This window comes from Mesoplodon mirus (genome assembly GCF_964341445.2).
Source record: "Mesoplodon mirus genome assembly, chromosome: 18".
Classification (NCBI taxonomy): domain Eukaryota; kingdom Metazoa; phylum Chordata; class Mammalia; order Artiodactyla; family Ziphiidae; genus Mesoplodon; species Mesoplodon mirus.
In genome coordinates, this window is record NC_138994.1 from 39,463,439 (window position 1) to 39,482,777 (window position 19,339).

The 19,339-nt window shown below is 58.7% G+C and overlaps 1 protein-coding gene across 5 annotated transcripts in view; it reads left to right on the forward strand.

Annotated features, from left to right (window-relative positions):
* The window catches only part of EPN2 (epsin 2), a 68,027-nt gene that overhangs the window by 38,421 nt on the left and 10,267 nt on the right, over positions 1-19,339 (forward strand). For 2 of the 5 annotated variants that reach the window (XM_082605273.1, XM_082605276.1), the window contains exons 3-6: positions 9,684-9,796; positions 11,630-11,722; positions 12,493-12,667; positions 13,466-13,543. In XM_082605273.1, coding sequence (XP_082461399.1) covers positions 9,684-9,796; positions 11,630-11,722; positions 12,493-12,667; positions 13,466-13,543 — 459 coding nt within the window. Of the gene's footprint in view, positions 1-9,683; positions 9,797-11,629; positions 11,723-12,492; positions 12,683-13,465; positions 13,544-19,339 lie in introns of all 5 variants that reach the window. The other 3 variants (XM_082605277.1, XM_082605275.1, XM_082605274.1) reach the window with 2 other exon arrangements.

Here is a 19,339-nt window from a genome sequence, read left to right on the forward strand (position 1 = left end):
TTCTTTTAGCCTTTTGCAGATACACTTTGTGGGCTTTTCCAGAAATGTGGAAATGTTGTACCGTATCTTGAGACTTTGAGTTTAGAACAGTGTGATTCCTAGCTGTTAGATTTTGTCTGGTAGTAAAATGCGGTTCCCGATTTTGCCAGCTGCCCTTTCTCTGTTGCCTAAGCCACTGGCTCCTGCTGACTGCCCGGGAGCTTTTAAATCTCCCAAGGCGTCCCAGAGCCCCAGCGCCATCCGGCAGGTCGGAGCCTCCGGGCGGATGCGGGCAGCGTGGCGCTGAAGCTCCCAGGAGGCTCTGGGCCTGGTCAGCGCGGGCCCTTCCTCCCGTCGCTTCCGCTGACCACCGGCGGCCACGCTGTTTCAGAGATTCACGGTCAGCAGGTGACTCGCCAGCTTTCAGCAGCTCAAAATGGGTGTTGCAGCAGGATGAGCCTCCTCCTGTGGCCTGCTGGTGGGGAACGTGGTCCAGCTGGCGGTGTGGTGACCGGCCCATCGGGCCAGTGCCCCCGTGGCCCACTTCTCCAGGTCTAACTGGTAAGCGCGGCTTGGGCGGCAAATAAGAACTCTGCTAGATCTTTCATTATAAAGATAATGCCTGTCCATTCCCAGTGGTGTAGAAAATGCAAAAAGAAGACACACTCTGTAATCTTGTCACACAGGCAGCTGTTGTTCCCATGTGGGTATATGTCCTAGTGGACATGTTTTCTAAGCATTTTCTTTTCTAGGGTTGCAGACGTGTTGTAAATGCAACTTTGCATCCCTGCTTTCTGTATCATGATGTCGTCACCCCCCAACTGCCTGGCCTGTGGGAATGGGTGGTGGTTCAGCTTTGTCACGGCCGTCTGTCTGTGGGCAAAGCCAGTGGGTTCTTACTCTGAAGAGGAAGCGAAGGCCAGATCAAGACCCACATCCCCGGAGGCAGCTGTATGGACAGATCTGGATCACGGGTCTGAAGTGTGTTCCACGAGAACAGAAGGAATCTCATGCTTCATATCGTGCAGACAGTAGAAAAGTATTACACGTGTGTTGTTCCTAACCACGTGACCTTTTCAAAGCGCATTTCTCAGAAGGTGAGTGCATTCATTCGCTCACTTCATAAGCCCGAGGGTGCCGGGGCCGGCGCTGGGCAGTGAGGGCTCACGGTCGGCAGCTGAGGCCTGGCGCTCCGTGGGCTTCCAGTTCGGGAGAGGCGGACACCTTCACGGTGCGACGTGTAGTGCTCCGAGGGGGCCAGGCAGGCAGGTCCGAGGCTGTTCTAACCCTGCGTGCGGTGGGACGGGGTGCAGTGGCCCAGAGGTCACCCCTTAGCTGACTCCTTACCACCAGATTCCCAGGACAAATACTACAGTCACTGATTTTTTTCGCCTCAATTCCTGCGTGCATTTTCCGTGTTGCTACACAGCTACACTTGGCTTCAAAGGTTAAAGTTTGGGTAGGTTAGACGTCCATACGGTGGGGACGAGGCAGTGCTCTCTCTGGGTTCCTATGTGTCCCCTGTGCTAATGTGGGCGCTGCACACACTGCCGTGCCTGAGGGAGCCGCCCCTCACAGGAGTCGCTCACCATTCCCACCCCAGTCACAGTTGTTTCCAGGTTCTCACAGTGTAAATAACCACGTGGTAAGCATCTTTGGGCAGAAAGCCTGCTTTTCTGAGGATTCTTCATTGTCTTAAATGTAGAATTCCCAGAAGTGAGAGTAGTGGGAAAAATGTATGAACATCATTCTGTCTCTTGAAATTGGCAAATGCTTCCCCAGCGGACCAGGCCCAGGTGCAGTGCCGCCAGCCGGGGGCTGACTGTGCTCAGTTGATGGTCCCTGAGCCCAAAATGGGTGCTGAAATTTTTTGAAAGATCATTTCTAGTTTAATAGATGGAAATTTCCATCAAAACACTCATTTTAAAAGTGAGTTTCCTGTCTGTAAGTATTACCCTAAGAAACTGATGTAGGCATTTAACCTAAGTTTACGATTGAATTAAGAGAGAAATTCCGTCTTTGTTGAAGTTCCGGTGTTCGAAGCCCTCTCCTCCCTCCCGAGTGCCTGCCTGGGGAGTTGTGGGTGCGGCCCCCGCCTCAGTGCTCCCCCTGAAGGTCGACTTTCCCATGGGTGTAGTCAAAGCACCAGAAACCATGGGGACCCCCGGGAAAAGGGTGAGGAGAAACAATCCCTTCCTGTTTTGGACAAGCCCTCCCTTCCCCACCTCGCCAGCTGGTGATCTCGTAATGGAGAGGGTTTCACCTGCAGCCCAGAGAGAGCAGCACAGACTCCCTCTTTTCTCTCAGGCAGAGGATGGGCCTTAAGTCCTGCCAGCAGATGACAGGGCAGCCTTTTGTCTCTGCTCTGCCCGCCCCGTCCGTACCCACTGTCTCCCGCGCTGGCTCCTTCCTCCCTGGGCTTTGGCTTCCGCGTCCGTGGGCTGCGGTGGCAGCAGCCGTGTCTCAGGGTGGTGGTGACGCGTGTGTGAGCTGTGCTCTTGGGAGTCACAGCTTTGTGCTCGCTGGAAACTAAACTAGAAAATGAACACACAGGGGCCTGAGCTCCTGCTCTGTGCCTGAAACAAGCCAGGGTGGGGAGGTTCCTGGCCACAGGCGGGTCTGGGGTGTAGAAGGCATAGGTTCCCATTCTGCGGGCTGCGGACGCGGGCCTCGGGGGCCGCAGAGCACCTGCCTTGCTCTAGGTGTCCAAGAAGAACCCCTGCCCACAGAGCATCCTGCTGGGGTGGGCGAGCTGGGGCCCACGCGCGCACACTGGGAGGCCCAGGCTCTCTTTCCTCCCTGAGGGCGGGGCAGGGGGGCGGGAGTGGGAGTGTGGTCTGAAGGCAGGAAGGAACTGGAGGACTCTAGGGCCCTCTGCGGCCAGCGGAGCAGGTGCCAGGTGTGGGGGAGGGGCTGGTGAGCCACCCTGGGGAGTGGAGGCCTGTGTGCAGGGAGGCGGGGCCTGAGACTTGACACTGGGAGAGGCCCTGACCTGGGAGCCGCCCACCGGGGCTTCAGTGCCAGAGGTGGGTCCTGTCAGCTTTGGGGGCCGGAAACCCCAAATCAGGGTGTCCACAGGGGTGTTCCGTCTGAAACCCGCAGGGGAGCGTCCTGCCTTGCGGCTTCCCTGCTTCTGCTGGTGGTGGCCCTCCTTGGTGTCCCGTGGCCTACACTGCTGCCTTCCCCTTGTGTCCACTCCTGCGTCTCTTCTCTGCTTGTGAGGACACCTGTCACGTTGGATGTCGGGGCCCACGGGCTCCAGTGTGACCTCAGCTTAACCGTTAACAAATGAATCTGCAACAGCCCTGTTTCCAAATAAACTCTCATTCCGAACCCGGGGGTCAGGACTTCACAGCCCTGGGGCCCAGCTGTGCCCCAGCCCCCGGTCAGGGGAAGGCTCTCTGAGGGCTGAGTCTCCACTTGGGCAGCAGCACAGGCCACTTGTGGTGGGAGGGTGAGGTTGGGCTGCTGAGGGTCAGCATCATCCAGGCCAGGCCAGGCCCCAGATGTTCTCTTGTGACCTCGGGCTGGATGGTCCAGGAACATTGCCAGGTGTAATAGAATCTCAGTTAAACCCATCCAGAAACCAGCTGCTTCTCAGCTCCTTCACAGCTGCCATCCTGGCCCAAGCTCCCACCATCCTCCCTGGACTGGTCAGGTGGCATCGCTGCTCGGCTTGCACCCTCCTGAAGGCCCTCCAAGAGCCCCCGGCACCGCCAGGGCCCTTCCGTCATGGCCCTCTGGCTGCTCTGCCTATGCCAGCCTCTCCCCCTGCACCCAGGCAAAGCCCCCACCTGCTCTCTGCCTGATGTCCTTGCTGCCACCCAGGCCCCTCTGCAGTGTCTGTCAGACCTGAGCACAGGGCAGGCTCTCCCCACCCCGGCCCACCTCCCCTGTGTGTGTGTGTCTTGTCCCCCCTCACTGGGACACAGGCTCCGGGAGAGCAGGGACTGGCCTCAGGCCTGGAGAAGCGCCAGGCGTGGCGCATGCGAGTGTCAAGGACCTAGTGCACAGAGCACCTCAGGGCTCTGGGAGGGCGTGGCATGGGCTCTGAGACTGGCTCTGAGTTCTCCTCCTGCTGTGAGTGGCCCTGTGACCTCTCTGGGCCCCCGTTCCCTCCTCTGTGGGAGGGACTGATGATGCAGAGCAAGGCCTTAGGTCAGCCTTCGTCCCTCGTGGCTGGGGCACCTTGGCGAGCCACCTCACTTCCGGGCCTCAGCCCTGGCCTTCGGGGGTTGGGGGGCAGGGCCCCGCCTGGACTAAGGGTCCAGCGAGGCGCCAGGTGTGGTACACCTGTCACGTGCCAGGCGCTCCCACAGGAACTGGTCTGATCCTCATGACAGCCCGAGGTGGCGGGGACCCTGTCTCTGTCCTGCAGGCGAGGAAGCCCAGGTGTGGAGGGATGAGCAGCAGCAGGGCCTGGATCTGGGCCCATGCTCACAGACGCCCCTCCCCAGGGGCTGAAACACCAGCCTGGGTGGGGCCCACGCACAGCAGCGAGTGGATGGCCCGTGGGTGAGTGCCAGGAAAGAGCACGTATTTATGTTTTCCGGGTGGAATCGCAAGAAAATGTCAACAGCTGTTTCCTCTGGGGAGAGGAGTGGGGGCAGGAAAAGAGGGCAGCCCTCACTTCCTTTTACGCTGAAGGATTTAAAACAGGCTCTGGCATCTCCCCTTCCCCCATCAACGTGGCGGTGAGGACAGGCTGTCATCCTACCTGGCAGAGTACACAGCAGCTGTCGGGCCCATCTCACCCCAGCCCGCGTGCCTGTCTGCCCACTGTCCTGACAGCGACTTACAGCCGACTGTCTACACGGAGACCACCAGCAGCACGGTTGCTCGGAGTCCTGTCCCTGCAGTCTTACTGTGCTCACGACCCTGATGTGCTGAGATGCCTGGCTGGCCGTCTCACAGAGTGGCCCGGGGTCTGGGTTTGTCCACCTGCTGCCTCAGTCCTCGCCCTATACTTCTGTGAACTGGAATCAGATGTGGAGTCTGCATTGAAAAAAGTTGGGGGGTTTTGCCAGGGCCGTCAGGTGGTGGGCGACGGGCAGGACTTAGCCACGTCCCACCCTCCGTTATGAAGTCACACACCCCCCTCTCGTCCTGAAGGTCACCTGGCTGTGGTGGTACTTTAGGCTCTTCACATCTTGCAGCTCTTTGGCTTTTCCACGACGTATTTATGTTTTTTTTCTCTTTCAGTGTTAACCTGGGGTGATCTGAGCTTATTTTCTCCTAATTTGCCTTGCTTGACTAAAAGCAGTCTTTCCTCTACTGCCTGTGAGCTGGGAGAGGGAGGGCCCTGGAGGGTCTCCCTGGGGAACGGGCTCAAAAGCCTCCGCTCTGCGTGGAGTGTCCTTGGTGGCCAAGGGTCATCGGTGACTTAGGAAACGGCTGGTGGAACACAGGAGGTTGTCGCCACATTGAGGAAGACCCAGTAAGCACTTTGCTGCAGTTCAGTAACGAGGAAGGAACTTAGCTGGACCGGGGAGCTGGTCACTGGGGGTCAGAAGCTGGCCCTGGGCTCAGTGCCGGCTCCCCAGCCCCTCCTTCAGAGACCGGCAGAAAGAGGAGGGTGGAGGCCCCGGCCACCAGAGCCACAGTCCTCTGCCCATGGAGGCCCGGGGCCAGAGCGGGTACCAGTTTCTGGTTTCTGCTGTGTGAGATGGAGGGGGGCGTCTGGTGGCTGTGGGCAGAGTGGAGAGCAGTGACCTGGGCAAGGCCTGGCCCCCAAGTTGGGGGGCCGCTGTGTCTCAGGTCCTCCTGACCCCCCCCTCCCTCCCCCACACTTCGTAGACGTGGAAGCAGAAGCCCAGAGAGGTGGCCATTCGTGTGCGGTCCCCCTGCTGCTATAGGGTGGGGACGGGACGGGAGCCCTGGCATCCCCGTCAGCTGTCGGGCACGGGGTTGTTAGGGTGGTGGCAGTGCTTGGACCCAGATGGGGTCTTCTTGGAGCCCCACTGCCTGGCGACCTTGCATTCTTGCCAGGTTGTCAGACATGCCTCGTGTACCCGGCGACAGCCTGCATGCTAGGGCTTTACGAGAAGTCCCCGTGCAGAGCCGCCTCTGGGCCAGCTGGGTCTGCAGAGTCTGTGCCCTTCACTCGGCGTCCGTGACTGCAGACACCGCTTACGTGCTTTCTAGGAACACTGCAAAATGTAGCCAGTGAGAAGAAGCAATTTCCTGTTTTTCTATTACCTTGACTGCTTTGCTTTCTTCTTTCGAAATTCCCCAACCTTGCCCATCTGAAGCGCCTTTGTTTTAGGGGCGTGTTTGGGGACCGGTGTGGGTCAGCCGGTCCCTGGAGCAGGCAAGCAAGGTGAGGTCGGGAGGCCCTGCAGGAGACGCCAGCGGTGTTTCTGGTTCTCCTCTTAGCCTGTATTTTGCGGGAACTGTTGGGCTTGTTCAGGCTCCCTGTTCAACCTCCCCTGCCCCGAGCTTTCTCAGCCAGGGTAGCAGACTGCACAGGGAGAACGGGGGGCCCACTGAGCAGGTGAAGGCTTTGTTCTTCTCCCCATGGGCCCGTCTCAGCTGCAGGAGAAGGGTGGTGACACGCTTGCTCGTGGAGTGATTTGCTTGTGTGCACGGTGCCGGTCTTCCCTCGAGAGGGTGCTGGGTCAGAAAGCAGCCTGAGGCCCGAGAGCGGCCAGCCCCTTGAACCCCTGCTTCTTCCACTGTCCCTGTAAGTTGTGGACCCTCAGATCGTCAGAGTGGGGTGAGGGCCAGGCTCCGGGGGTCAGAAGGGCCCATTCAGACCCCTCTCACCACCACGTCTGTGTCCACTGCCCTGTCCTCGGGCACAAGAGGCCCTTTGTGGGGACGAGATGCTGTCACTAAGGCAGGAACGTCTCCGCCGGACGCCTCCCTCGCAGCTGAGACCGCCGTGTGCAGCTCAGCTGACGCTCTGGACTGTTGGCTGTGAATTCTTCCAACTGCGTGACCGAGAGCCGTGCCTCCTCTTATGAAAACCACAGCGTTTAGGGGAATACCCTTTGTCTAATTTCCATACTGATGTGGTGAGCTGTTTCCGTGTGTGCCGGCCACACGTTATTCCAGCAGCGTCAGCTGTGTGGGGTGCAGACGTGCACGTTTGCATTTGAAGCTGGGCCGGCCTCGCAGCTGTGCTGAGAGGCTCGGAGGACAGGGAGACCTCACGTCTCCGGCAGGCCCTGCGCAGAGCCCGGCCCATTCATCCCGGTCCTGCCAGGTTAGGCCAGGTTCAGCTTTCCCTGCCAAGATGGGGCTCTCTGTTCAGGGGGCTTTTTGGGGTGTGGGATGGGGTCTGAGGTCTTCTCCTTTCTTCACTCCTGGTTTCCATTTGGGAGTAAACGAAGGGTGTCGGATGTGCCGTGCTTGCTGTAAGCCGAGGGTTTTGTGAAGCAGCCTCAGAGACTCTTACCAGGAAGGAGGCTGGGAACAGGCGGCCTGAGTGGCTGTGACCTGGACGGGAGAGCCACGTGCGTCACAGGAGTCCCCCCACACTGTCCCCCACGACTGGCCAGCTTCCTTTGTTCCCACCAGTCTGGGTGGTGATGTTGCTTCTAGAGCATGAGGAAGCCAGAGCTGCCGCCTGTGATGGGCAGAGGTGAAGTTTGGAAACAAACCAACCAAAAATGTGCTTTTGTTTTGGTATATTGTTAAGAAATCAAATTATTAAGGTAGATTTGAGGACATTCTGTTACCATCTAGCTTTATTTCTTAAGAAATGCTTTGGTAAATATAATTGGGGCGATGTACTAGGCTGGGATTTGACTTGATTTTATTTAGAAAAATATGTGTGTGTTTTTTGGATAACTGCAGCATTTTGCTGTTTGACCTGTTACTACCTTAGAGTAGACATGAGGCAATTGATTGCTGGCTTTTTTTTTTTTTAATGTTTCTCTTGGTTGAGAGTAAATCACAGTGGACACACTGTGCTTCAGGCCACGTGATTGTTCCAGACGAAGTCTCACTGCCGTGTGTTTTACGTGCCTTTCCTAAATTGTAGGACAGAGTGATGCCAATTACAGCCCCCACCCTGCACTGCCCCTGCAGCCTCGCCTGTTCTTCTGTGGGTTTTTCCAGGACCCTGACTGCATCTCGCTTCTTCTCCCGTTTTACTCACTGTAGCCAGAGCCCAGCCATCTAGAAACCTCAGTATCAGGCATCATTCCCCACCGTTCACTTTCTCCCAGAGAGGCAGATCCTAAGAGGCAAGCTTAGGTTGGAGATGTAGGCAGAGGCAGCATTTGCATGAGTGCTGGGGGCTGGGTCTGCTGGAAGGGATGTAATGGAAGAAGGGGGCAGACGAATATACAGTCAGAGCCTCTTTAACAACTACCCCTCGGCCATGCAGTGGCATCCTCCATCTGCCTGTCCATCCATCTGTCCATTTATCCACACAGCGGGTGTTTGCCAGCTGCTTTGTCAGACTTTGCGGATGGACGTGATGGTGGGAAGACGAGCCTGGGCCCTTCCCTAGGAGCACCTTCTGACATGACCCACCAAACTGCAGAATAGGGGTGCTGGGAGAGAGGGAGTGCTGACCCAGCCCTGGCGGGAGGCCAGCCCTGGAGGACCAGCCAGGGAAGCCGAGCTGGAGAGCTGGGAAGGAGCAGCTCGCACAGAGGCCCAGAGGGAGGACAGGGCAGAGGCATCCAAGGCGGTGGCTCCACACCTCTCCGGGTGGCAGGGCTCGTGCTGAGAATTCCTGTCCTGGGGGGCGGCAGGCAGGGGTGGCGCACTCTTGGGCTGCTGCTCCTGAAGCTTCACGTCTGGTTTCTGCGGGCACCCAGGCTCCCTGGCTCAGGAAGCGTAATGGCGCGTAAGCCCAGCGTTTTCCACGTGTGGGGCCCAGCCTGGCCACAGTGGGGTTGTGCGAAGACCCCTTTCTTTGGGAACCAGCTGGGAATTCACATCTCATCCCTTCATCAGAATTGCTTCATCAAAGCTGGTGCTGCTTCACATGTTTAAACTAGCTAAGTACTTAAGCAAACAATGGCTGTGTATGGCTTTTTTTCAAGTCAACGTGCAGTTTTACTTAAAAAACAAAATTTTTCAGGGTTACTGTAGAAATGTTTGGTCTTCATTTTCCACGTCCTTAGGACCGGGAGATACGGTGAGATTCTTACACATGCGAGGGGGGTTCTTGAGAGGAGCAAGCCCTTAGTCCACAGAGGCCTTGTACTTCTTTTTTTTTTTTTTTTTTTTCCTTTTTTTTTCAGTATGTGGGCCTCTCACTGTTGTGGCCTCTCCCATTGCGGAGCACAGGCTCCGGACGCGCAGGCTCAACGGCTACGGCCCACGGGCCCAGCCGCTCCGCAGCACGTGGGATCCTCCCAGACCGGGGCACGAACCCGCGTCCCCCGCACTGGCAGGCGGACTCCCAACCACTGCGCCACCAGGGAAGCCCTGTACTTCTTTGAATGATCTTTGACCCAGCTTTTCAAGAACTGTGATCTCGACGTTGTAAAAACTCAGCCCCCCTCCTTGAAGCCGTGCAGTGGAGATAGGCTCTGACCCCTGAGAGGCCTGAACTGGCCACCCAGGGCGTTTGTCCTGGCGAGTGCTGCGTGGCTGGCGTAGTTGTGACGTTCCTTGGCTGTGTGCGCAGCGTATTCGCAGAGCCCCGTCTCCCAGCCAGGGTGGCCCTGTGGGTGTGAGATGGGAGCGGGCGGCTGGCCAGGGAGTGCTGGTCCTTCACTCTGACTTTGCCTCCCCCGCAGCCACCTCCCCACGGGTGTCCTCAGAGCTGGAGCAGGCGCGGCCGCAAACGAGCGGGGAAGAGGAGCTGCAGCTGCAGCTGGCGCTGGCCATGAGCAGAGAGGTGGCCGAGCAGGTGGGTGCCAGCAGGGATGCGCGCCCCCGTGGGGCGGGGCCCAGGCACACTCACACGGAGGAGGGGCTCGCTAGGTGGTCCTGGGGACGCATCGGTCAGAGGTGCTTCCCGGAAGTGCTCCCGCGGGCTTGGCCGGGCTCCAAGCCAAGTGTCCACAGCCCCTCAGCGCCGAGTGCGGACCACGATCTGCAAGGTGGGTCGAGAGCATCTGGACCCAGAAAAGGACGAGACAGAGGCTGGGAGGAAATGCCCAGGAGATGAGAGTCTGACATTCAGACGTGGTCATGTGTGCAGTTTTTCTTTTATAAGCACATGTTACGTTAAGATGGAGAAGGAGAGGGTCTTCCCTGATGGTCCAGTGGTTAGGACTCCGCGCTCCCAGTGCAGCGGGCCTGGGTTTGATCCCTGGTCAGGGGAGTAGATCCCACATGCATGCCATGCGGAGCGGCCAAATGAATGAATGAATGAATAAATAAATAAACAATAAATTAAAAAAAAAAACAAAACAGGTTTTTACAAAAAAGATGGAGAAGAAGGGAAAGGAGCAGCCTTCAAAGGGGTCGGCCCTTGGCTGCCGCTTTCAGGCCGGACTTGCTGCCCTTTGGTTAAAAAAGGCGAAGGAGTGGGCCTCCCTGGTGGCGCAGTGGTTGAGAGTCCGCCTGCCGATGCAGGGGATACGGGTTCGTGCCCCGGTCTGGGAGGATCCCATGTGCCGCGGGGCGGCTGGGCCCGTGAGCCGTGGCCGCTGGGCCTGTGCGTCCGGAGCCTGTGCTCCGCAACGGGAGAGGCCACAACAGTGAGAGGCCCGCGTACAGCAAAAAAATAAAAAATAAAAAAAAAATAAAAAAAAAAAAAGGCGAAGGAGTGCATTGAGGCCCGCACCCCCTCTCGCTTGGCAGTGCTGTTGAGAGACAGTGGGGGGTCGGATGGAAGAGGCAGGTGTGGGTCCCGCGGTGACTGGAATATCCCAGAGGTCCATGTAGCGGCCAGCTCCCGGCAGGGCCCCTCTGTCCACTCAGGACGTGCGGCCTGCCGTCGACAGGAGGTGCAGAGCGCTCACGGGGAAAATGGGACCGATGGACGGGCCAGGCCGTTGTAGTTCCTTGCTCCTGTCTTATGGTAAAGAAGACGCAGTGAGTGTGTTTACTTATGCTTAATCATTGTATTGTTTTTGCGGTACGCGGGCCTCTCACTGTCGTGGCTTCTCCCGTTGCGGAGCACAGGCTCCAGGCTCGCAGGCTCAGCGGCCATGGCTCACGGGCCCAGGCGCTCCGCGGCATGTGGGATATTCCCAGACTGGGACACAAACCCGTGTCCCCTGCATCGGCAGGCGGACTCTCAACCACTGCGCCACCAGGGAAGCCCGGCTCAGTCTTTTTATATATGCTGACTGTGCCTTGAATGAATATAAATTAAATATAACGAATCATTTCTGTTAGAAATCATAAAATATAAACACACACTCATTTTCTGGAAGCACACACAGTGGGGGCAGGGTGCAATGACCTGTGATTTGTCTTCTTTCTAATTCCTTTCTGGGTTGTTTGTGTTTTATAAGGAGACGTATTGCTTCTATAATTAGAAAGAATTTTGATGTCATTTTCATTTTGAGAAAAAGTATTTTACAAGTATTTCTCTTCCCCCATCCGGGTGGGGGGGCCCCCCCCCGGGCGCACCTTGGGGTGGGAGAGGCTCGATGTCCACGTCGCCCCCAGACCCTCCTTTGAAGTGACGTGCGATACAACTTTGGTTTCCGGCTGTGGCCAGGAGGGCCTGGCTCGTGGCGATGTTGTTGCCGTGACCACCAGCTTCAGGGTCCATTGTCCTCTACAGGAAGAGCGCCTCAGGCGGGGAGATGACCTCAGGTTGCAGATGGCCTTGGAAGAAAGCCGCAGAGACACAGTTAAATTTCCAAAAAAAAAAGAGGTGAGTGCTTCACGGGCCGGGCGTGGGGGGCAAGTCAGTGTGTGAGACCCTCCTGAGCCCAACCCCTGGCTGTCACAGCCAGTGGCAGTGAGGAGAGGGTGGGTGACACACATATCCGCCCGAGGGGCTGGGCCCTCCCCTGACCCCACCTCAGTTCCGTCCCCCCGACCCCCACCCCGTGGAGCTCCGGCACTGCTCCATAAGCCGCTAAGCGTCAGGTACTTTGGGACAGTTTCCTGGCCCAGGGTAAGCCGGCGTCCTCCTTACTCTATGCTGGGCTTCCTACCTGGGACCTAAAGGTGAACTGGATGTGGCTCTGCCCCTGACAACCTCGTTATCCCGTCGGGAGACAGACCCTCCCGCAGGGCCAGGGCTCCAGTGGCCTCCCTGTTCCAGTGCTGCGGGGTCCCTGAGGGCAGCCGGGCTGGCTGTGGGAGCAGGAGGGTGTGGCGGCCCCCGGGAGAGGGCCCTGGATGACGCTGGCAGCTGGGGGGCCGGGTGGGTCGGTGCGCCACGTCTCGGAGGGAGGCAAAACCCCTGTTCTCCTGGGAAGCCCCAAGGACCTGTCGACAGACGGAGGGCGCTTGGCATGCAGCACATAGCCTGTGTGGGTGGAGCCTGGTCCTTACTGAGAAGCGGTGATGTGGGGCGGCGCAGTCCCGGGTCCTTGGGCCCCCCAGAAGGCCTCTGCACTGGGAGGGGCACGGGCGGACATTGGCCGCAAGGGCAGTAGGGTAAACCTGTCCTCTCTTCGGTCCTCGTCTCAACAGCATGGCTCCCACCCGCAGCAGACCACGCTGTTGGACCTGATGGACGCTCTGCCCAGTGCGGGCCCTGCTGCCCAGAAGGCGGAGCCCTGGGGCCCTTCCGCATCAGCCAGCCAGACCAACCCCTGGGGTGCTCCGGCAGCCCCCGGCAGCACTTCGGACCCCTGGCCGTCATTCGGTAAAGACCTCCCTCGTACGTCTCCCCTGCCTGCCTGCTGGACGGGGGAGTGGCTGCAGGGCGCGCGGCTCCCTCTCTCCTGGCAGTGGTGGGAGTGGGTCTGGGTGGTGGGCGTGGGTGTCCAGACCTCCGCAGCCCCCCACAGCGCCCCCCTGAGGACTGCGGTTCAGGGCTCTGCTTCGTCCTATTGTGAGTGGTTTTCTGCTTTGGGAGATTTCTTCTCCGCTGCCCACACGCCTCGGAGAGGGCTTGTCCCTCCTCCGGGACATGTGTCAACTCTCTCAGCCTCAGAATTGCACCCCAGGTTAAGAAAATGTAATACACAGAGTCTATCGTCTAAATCACCGTGCTGTAATTAGCCAGAAATTACAGCATGCTTAAGTGATCGTTAATGAAAAGGGGACACATTTACTGTAATTCTTACCTGTCATATAAGCAATAGCAAATCAGTTTACGAGGCTAAATGGATATTTTAAAGTTCTGTTTAATGCCAAATGTAAGGTGAACTTGTGATAGGTGATTCAGACAGGAGTGTGCTGCCCTCTGTTTAATTTGGGCCGAGATCTTGGGCACATGGGCTTCTGGATCGCTGGGCACAGGGCTTGGCCTGCAGGCTTTGGGAGGGTTTCCCACCCAGCCTGCCGCTCTGGGAGGCCCCCGGGTGCTCCATCAACCCTGCTGGCCACGGCTGATCCGTGGGCTTTCTGTCTTGCAACCTTGAATGTATATTTTGTGCCAGTTTGCTTGTGTCTCTTGGGGCCTCTGTTTCCCCAAACCAGAACCATCTTTTGTATCCAGCTCGGTTCCCTGGAAGTTTGCCAAAGTGCACCGAATACCAGGCTCTGTCCTGCCGTGCGGGGACCCAGACAGGAGCAGGTAATGGCCCTGCCCTCCAGGCCCTGGCAGGTGTGGGCGAGTCAGCCCGCCAGCCTAGTAGCAGTGCTATGTGGGCAGGGCCCCGGGGGCTGTCTTTGTGTCCATCCTGGGGAAGGAGTCCAGCGGGCGTGAGGTGTGCGCCTTGGAGGAGTCTTCAAGGAGGAGCAGGAGTGGCCGGGCCCCGAGGAGGCGTGGTGTTCCCGCAGAAGGCTCGGCTTGTGACAGGTGTGAGGCCGTGCGGTGCTGTAGTGGGCCCAGGGCTCAGGCCCTGCTGGTGTGAAACAAGCAGCAGGGGTGGGTGTGGGGAAGGGGAGGGCTAGGCCAGCGTCCCTGGACTTGTCCTTGGGGGATGCTGTTGGCCTCAGGGCTGGGCAGAGTCCCACACCCGCTTTGGTGGGAGCCCTCTGTGCCTTGGGGCAGACCCAGGCCAGTGCCCCAGAGCTGTCGCTCACTGGAGGCCACAGCAGCCCCGCCTGTGTGCTGTGCCCCCCGCCCCACCCCGGGAGCACGCGTGGCCACACGAGGCAGGTCTGCTGGAAACGCCCCTCGGCTCTGCCCATGGGGACACAGGCCCTTCCAGGCAGTGGCTCGGACTTTTCTTTAAATCTGAAAACAGTTCTTGTGTAAAGTTACCGGTGGGGTGTTCTTCAGGAGAGACTCTCAATCCCTTTCAAAGTCGTATGGGGTCAGTAAGCAGATGGGTGGCCTCAGTGCCCGGGAGAGAGCGTGGTCCCTCCAGGAGCTGGTGAAGCCAGCAGGCTTGAGGAGCGCTGAGTCCAGTCAGCGGCTGCTTTGGGGAGGGCTTTGGGGGTCTCAGTGGTGGGAGAGAGACAGACTTTTCCCTCTCTACCTTTTTTTTTGGTTTAACTGTTGGACTTATTTACCAGGGGTAAGTATTACCTGGTCAGGAGAGAGGGAATACATATTTTTTCAACCAGCAAGTTTGCCCAGCCCTCCCATTGGCTGGGCCCTGGAGCTGGGTGTCCTGACTGACCAGGCATCTGACCCTCGTGGGGAGCTGGGGGGGTCTCCTGCGGCTGGGGCAGGACCACCTCCAGTGGTTGGGGTTCTCACACCTGCAGGCAGCGGAAGCCAGCAGCTGGGGAGAGGCGGCTGGTGCCCAGAGGCAGCTGAACATCACATGGGAATTCTGCCCATGTGGTTCTGCTCTTCTGAATTTTTTTTAATCAAGATAAAACTTACACGACATAAAATTCACCATCTTACCCATTTTCAAGTGGACAGTTCAGTGGTTCTTAGCCCTTCATGATAGTGTGTGGTTATCAGTACTGATCCCAGGACTTTCCGTCGCCCCAGAAGGAAACCCCTTCCCATTAGGCAGTCATTCCCTGTTGCCCCTCCCCCACCACCAGTCTGCTTCCTGTCTCTGAAGTTGCCTGTCCGGGCGTTTCGTCTGTCATGGGATCACACAACACGTGGCCCTTGTGACTCCCAATTAGCATGTTTTCAGAGTTCGCCCATGTGATAGCACACATCCCTCCTTCATTCCTTTTTAATGGCTGAATAATATTCCATTTTATAGACATAGCACATTTGTATAACCATTGAGCAGTAAGAGAAGGTTGAAACCTGAAATTTTGAAATCAAATTTTTAAATGTTGACAATGAATTTTAAAAATTAAGAATGTGGTTGGAGCTAATCAAAATGCACCTGCAGTGGCCACATGTGGTTGGTTCATGGACTGCCACTTTGCCATCTTTTGCTACTTGCCCAACCCAGGGCCGTCTCCTTGGTTCTGATGCACTTGGCATTTTTACCAGTGACTTGGGGTGAACAGAGCATCAAAGCCCAGAGAGGCTGTTCGTTCCTCTGAGGTCACACAGCAAGCGAGGGACAGGCTCAGTGCTCACGGCCCCCAGTCCTGGAGTCATCACGCCATCCTGGACTGCCGCTAAGGCCTTCTGTGGCCTCTCATGTTCGGGAAAAGTCCCCTCAGACTGCAACAGGGAGCGAGAACCAGTGTTAAAATGTTAGCTTGTCTGCTTCCTGCGTCCCCTGGGCCTGTGTGTTTTCACGTGGTTGGGGTCATATCATGGGTACGTGTAGACATTTCTTTCTTCCGTACACGGGGAGGCTTTCCAGGCATCAGTCGAAGCTCTAGACCTCGGCTCCCGTTGGCAGTGCTAGCGCTCTGCCCTCAGCAGCGCTGCAGGATGCGGCCTCAGCCCCGCTCCCAAGCTCACTGGACCGTGGTGACCGTGAACTTGCTTCCTTCTTCTAAGATGCCGCTCCAGAGCGAGACGCATTGTCGGGCTTACTGCTTAGTCTGTGGTAGAATCTGCCGGTGTGTGTTTGGGGAACACTCCACCACCCCGAAACAGCTAGAAAGATCAGAGTCTCTTCCCCAGCATTGTGGGATGCGCCCTCTGGATGAAAGAAGCGCTGTTGTGAAAGCCGCCCTTGGTAGCGAGCCCTGCCTTTACCAGCTTGTGCCAAGGGGCCTCGGGAGGAAATGCTGGGGGCTGGGAGGAGGGAGAGCGGCGCCTGCCAGATCAGCAGGGAACTCCTGTACCTGCCCAGACACAAAGCAGCCTCCTGGGACAGCAGGGCTCACGACCTGTGATTCCGACGGCCTTGGCTGGCTCAGCCCCCGCCCTGGCTCACTCCATGACCTGCCATGTGACTGCTTCCCTGTCCCATGGAGACTCGTCGTGGGGCTCGGGGGGAGCCGGATGGGGGGAGCCAGGCATGCTCCCTGTGAATGGGCCCTCGGTCCTAGCCTCCCCTTCTCTCGGTCACTCAACAAGCGCCTCTTTGTCGGGTGTGTGGCCCGGCTGGGCCTGCTGGGGCTGTGGTGGGCGGCGCACAGCGGGGTCCATCGTGTCCCACGTGCGGTCAGGAGGGCAGTGCCCGAGGCCCGGGGCGGTGGGAGGCCGAGGAGTTCCAAGACGGCCTCTGCCTGGCAGGGCAGCCTGGCCCCCCTTAAATGCCAGCTCCTCACATGATGCTGTGTCTTTCTGTTTGGCTAGTGAGCGCCTGCCTGTGCTTGAAAACATGGCTTGGGTGTCCTGCTCGGGGAGACGGGGTCACACTGTCCTCAGGACCCCTCCTTCCCCGTGGTCGCCGGCTGCCCGTGACCCGCGTGCTAGGTACAGTCACCGGGGCCGTGTTCCTCTTGCAGGGCAGGGCCTGGGCCTGGGCCGTGCGGGCCAAACGATGCTCAGAGGAGCGAGGTGGTGCCGAGGGCCGCCTGTCTGTGGCAGGGTCCGGCCCCACCAGATGTCCGTCTGTCCATCCAGCCTGCGACCCGAGCGGCCCAGGAGCGGGGTGGTTCCCCTGCATCAGCTGCCCATCCTAGCCTCTCGGGGAGCCTGTAAAAATGCACATGCCCAGGCCCTCCTTGGCATCTGTGTGTGCAGGGGTCAGTATTCTACTCACGCCCCCAGGGGATTCCCAGGGGCCACAACTGAGCACTGCTGGCCTGGTGCCCCCTGAGCTGCGTGGTGAGTGGATCCCTCTGAATCAAAGGCGTTTGCAGACTCTCTGCGTGGGCTGTGCAGAGTTGGGGCGGCTCTAGCTGTGTGTTTCTACACCTGAGTCAGACATTTACCCGGAACCTTCCAGAAGTGCTCTCCAGCGTCGACGGTGCCCATGGTGGGAGTCGGGGTGACCGCAGGGTCCCCGCAGCCCTGAGACTCTGTGGGTCCCTCAGGCCCCATCATTTGCCAGCACCTTCGTGTGTCAGGTCCTCTCTGAGGCCCGGGAGAGCGGCGTGAGCTCAGCCACTGTGAGCAGGTGCCTGTGAGGGGGCTGCAGGGTGGGGACCGTGCCCCCGAGCGGGCCGGGAAGGCTGTCTGGTGGGCAGGACGCCATGTTGTACCCAGTGGGGACGGGTAGCTCTGTCCTCAGGCCAACTCGACCCAGTGGCTGAGCGGGCGTCACCAAGACCCAGGCCCCCTGCTCTGCCCCCACCCAGTGGGCCCCTCCCCTCTCCCTTTGGCCTCAGAAGCTCAAGGCCTGGCTGGTGGCTCTGGGTGCTCCCAGCCCGGGGATGGAGAGGGTCTTCCTGGACCTCACAGACCGCTCTGGGATGCAGGAGTGGGGAGCTGGGACGGGGGGTGGGCTGGTGAAGACCCTCCCCTGTTGCAGCGCAGGGTCCACCCACTCAGACCGGGACTAGGGAGTGGTGAGGGGACAGTTCTCCCGAGGAAGATCAGGGGATCCCTCCAGAAGAGAGGAGGTCGGTGCTGGAAGGTGACCAGGGAGCATCTCCTGATGGGGGCGAGTCTGCCCAGCGGTCAGGCGCAGGGGAGGAGTGCAAGGCTCCCAGTCTGAGTCCTTGGGCACGGACGCGCTGGGACGTGAACTGGGAGCCTGCAGTTCTCGTGGGCGCTGCTGAGCCGGGGAGGTCGAGGCCCCACGGGAGCCAGAGCAGCCTGGCACCGGGTCCGGGTTCTCTGCAACCTCCCCATCCTGCGTCCTGTCCGTTGCATCTCAGTAGCTCTGAAGACACGTCCCAGCTCCTCTAACCTGCAGTCCAGCCCCCTCCAGTTGAGATGGGAAACCGAGACCCCCGAGGTGCTGTGTTGGGGGCAGAGCGAGGGTGCACCCCAGCTGTGTGACTCCAGCCGGGACCAGGTGTCCCGCTGGCCCAAGTGGGTCCGGGATAGTGGGGTCCGTCCCGGGGGAAGTTCTGCGTGAGACGCTGGGCGGACGGGAGTGAAAGGTCGGAGGAGCTTCTGGAAGCCTCAGGAGGGCTGTGGGCTTGGGGGCGGTGGCTGGAGAAGCCCCAAGTCCACACCAGAGCTGGCCAGCCTCCAGTGGGTGACAGGCGTGAGGCTGCCCTGGCTCGTCCGTTGTGGTCGCCGTGGCAAGCCTGGGGGGGGCCGGCCGGCGGCGGTGCGTCTTCTTCAAAGCCAAGGAGCCCCTTTCACGGCCGGGCCCCGTGCAGTGTCCTGCCTGGGGACGGGCCCCGGGCGCTGAGTCCACAGGGGTCAGGGAGCAGTGCCCGGTCTTTTCACCCCGCCTAGTGCCCCCAGGAGCTTGCTGTCCAGGGAGACTCCTGGTAAACGAGTAGCCACGGAGCTTTCTGGAGAATGCTCCGGAGGAGTTGGGGGCGCGTGCAGGCAGAATGGGGACACAGCTTTTTGGAGTTCCAGGAAAGTAATGTTTGAAAAGATAGTGACAGAGGGCTTTCAAGAATTGTGGCGCGGGGCTTCGTCTCAGAGCTGGGGAGCCTAGTGAGCTCTACACAGGGTAATCAGAGAAACCCACACCCAGACGTGCAGTCAGGAGACTGGAGAACAGCAAAGGGAGAGGACATCAGAGATGACCCCCCGGGAGCAGAGAAGAACGGCAGTCAGGCCGGCGGCCGAGTCCCAGCAGTGATGAGAACGTCAGGGCGGTGGGATGACGTCCTCAGGGCCCACCGGGAGAACGTCCTTCTCCTGAGAACAACGGTGAGACAGAGAAACCACCGAAAACCTCACCCACCAGAATCCTGCATCTGGTAAAGGTATCCTTCAGGAATGAAGGTGAAAGGGTACCATTTCCAGCCCCACAAAAACTGCCAAGGGAAGTTCTTCCAGCTGACAGGGAAGACAACCAGATGGAAACTCAGATCTCTGGAAGGAATGGAGAATATCAGGAATACAGAACTAGGCAAGAGAAGATGTTTAAAGTAATAAGAATATAAGAAAGTTGGAGCAGCGTGATTCATAAGCCTGTGAAGGTGTTGTCTCAGCAACTGGAGAGCACGCGTTCTTTCCAGTCGCACCCGAGATGCAAAGCATCAGTTGCGTGCTAGGCAAAAAGCCTCTGCCAAGTCAGAGAAT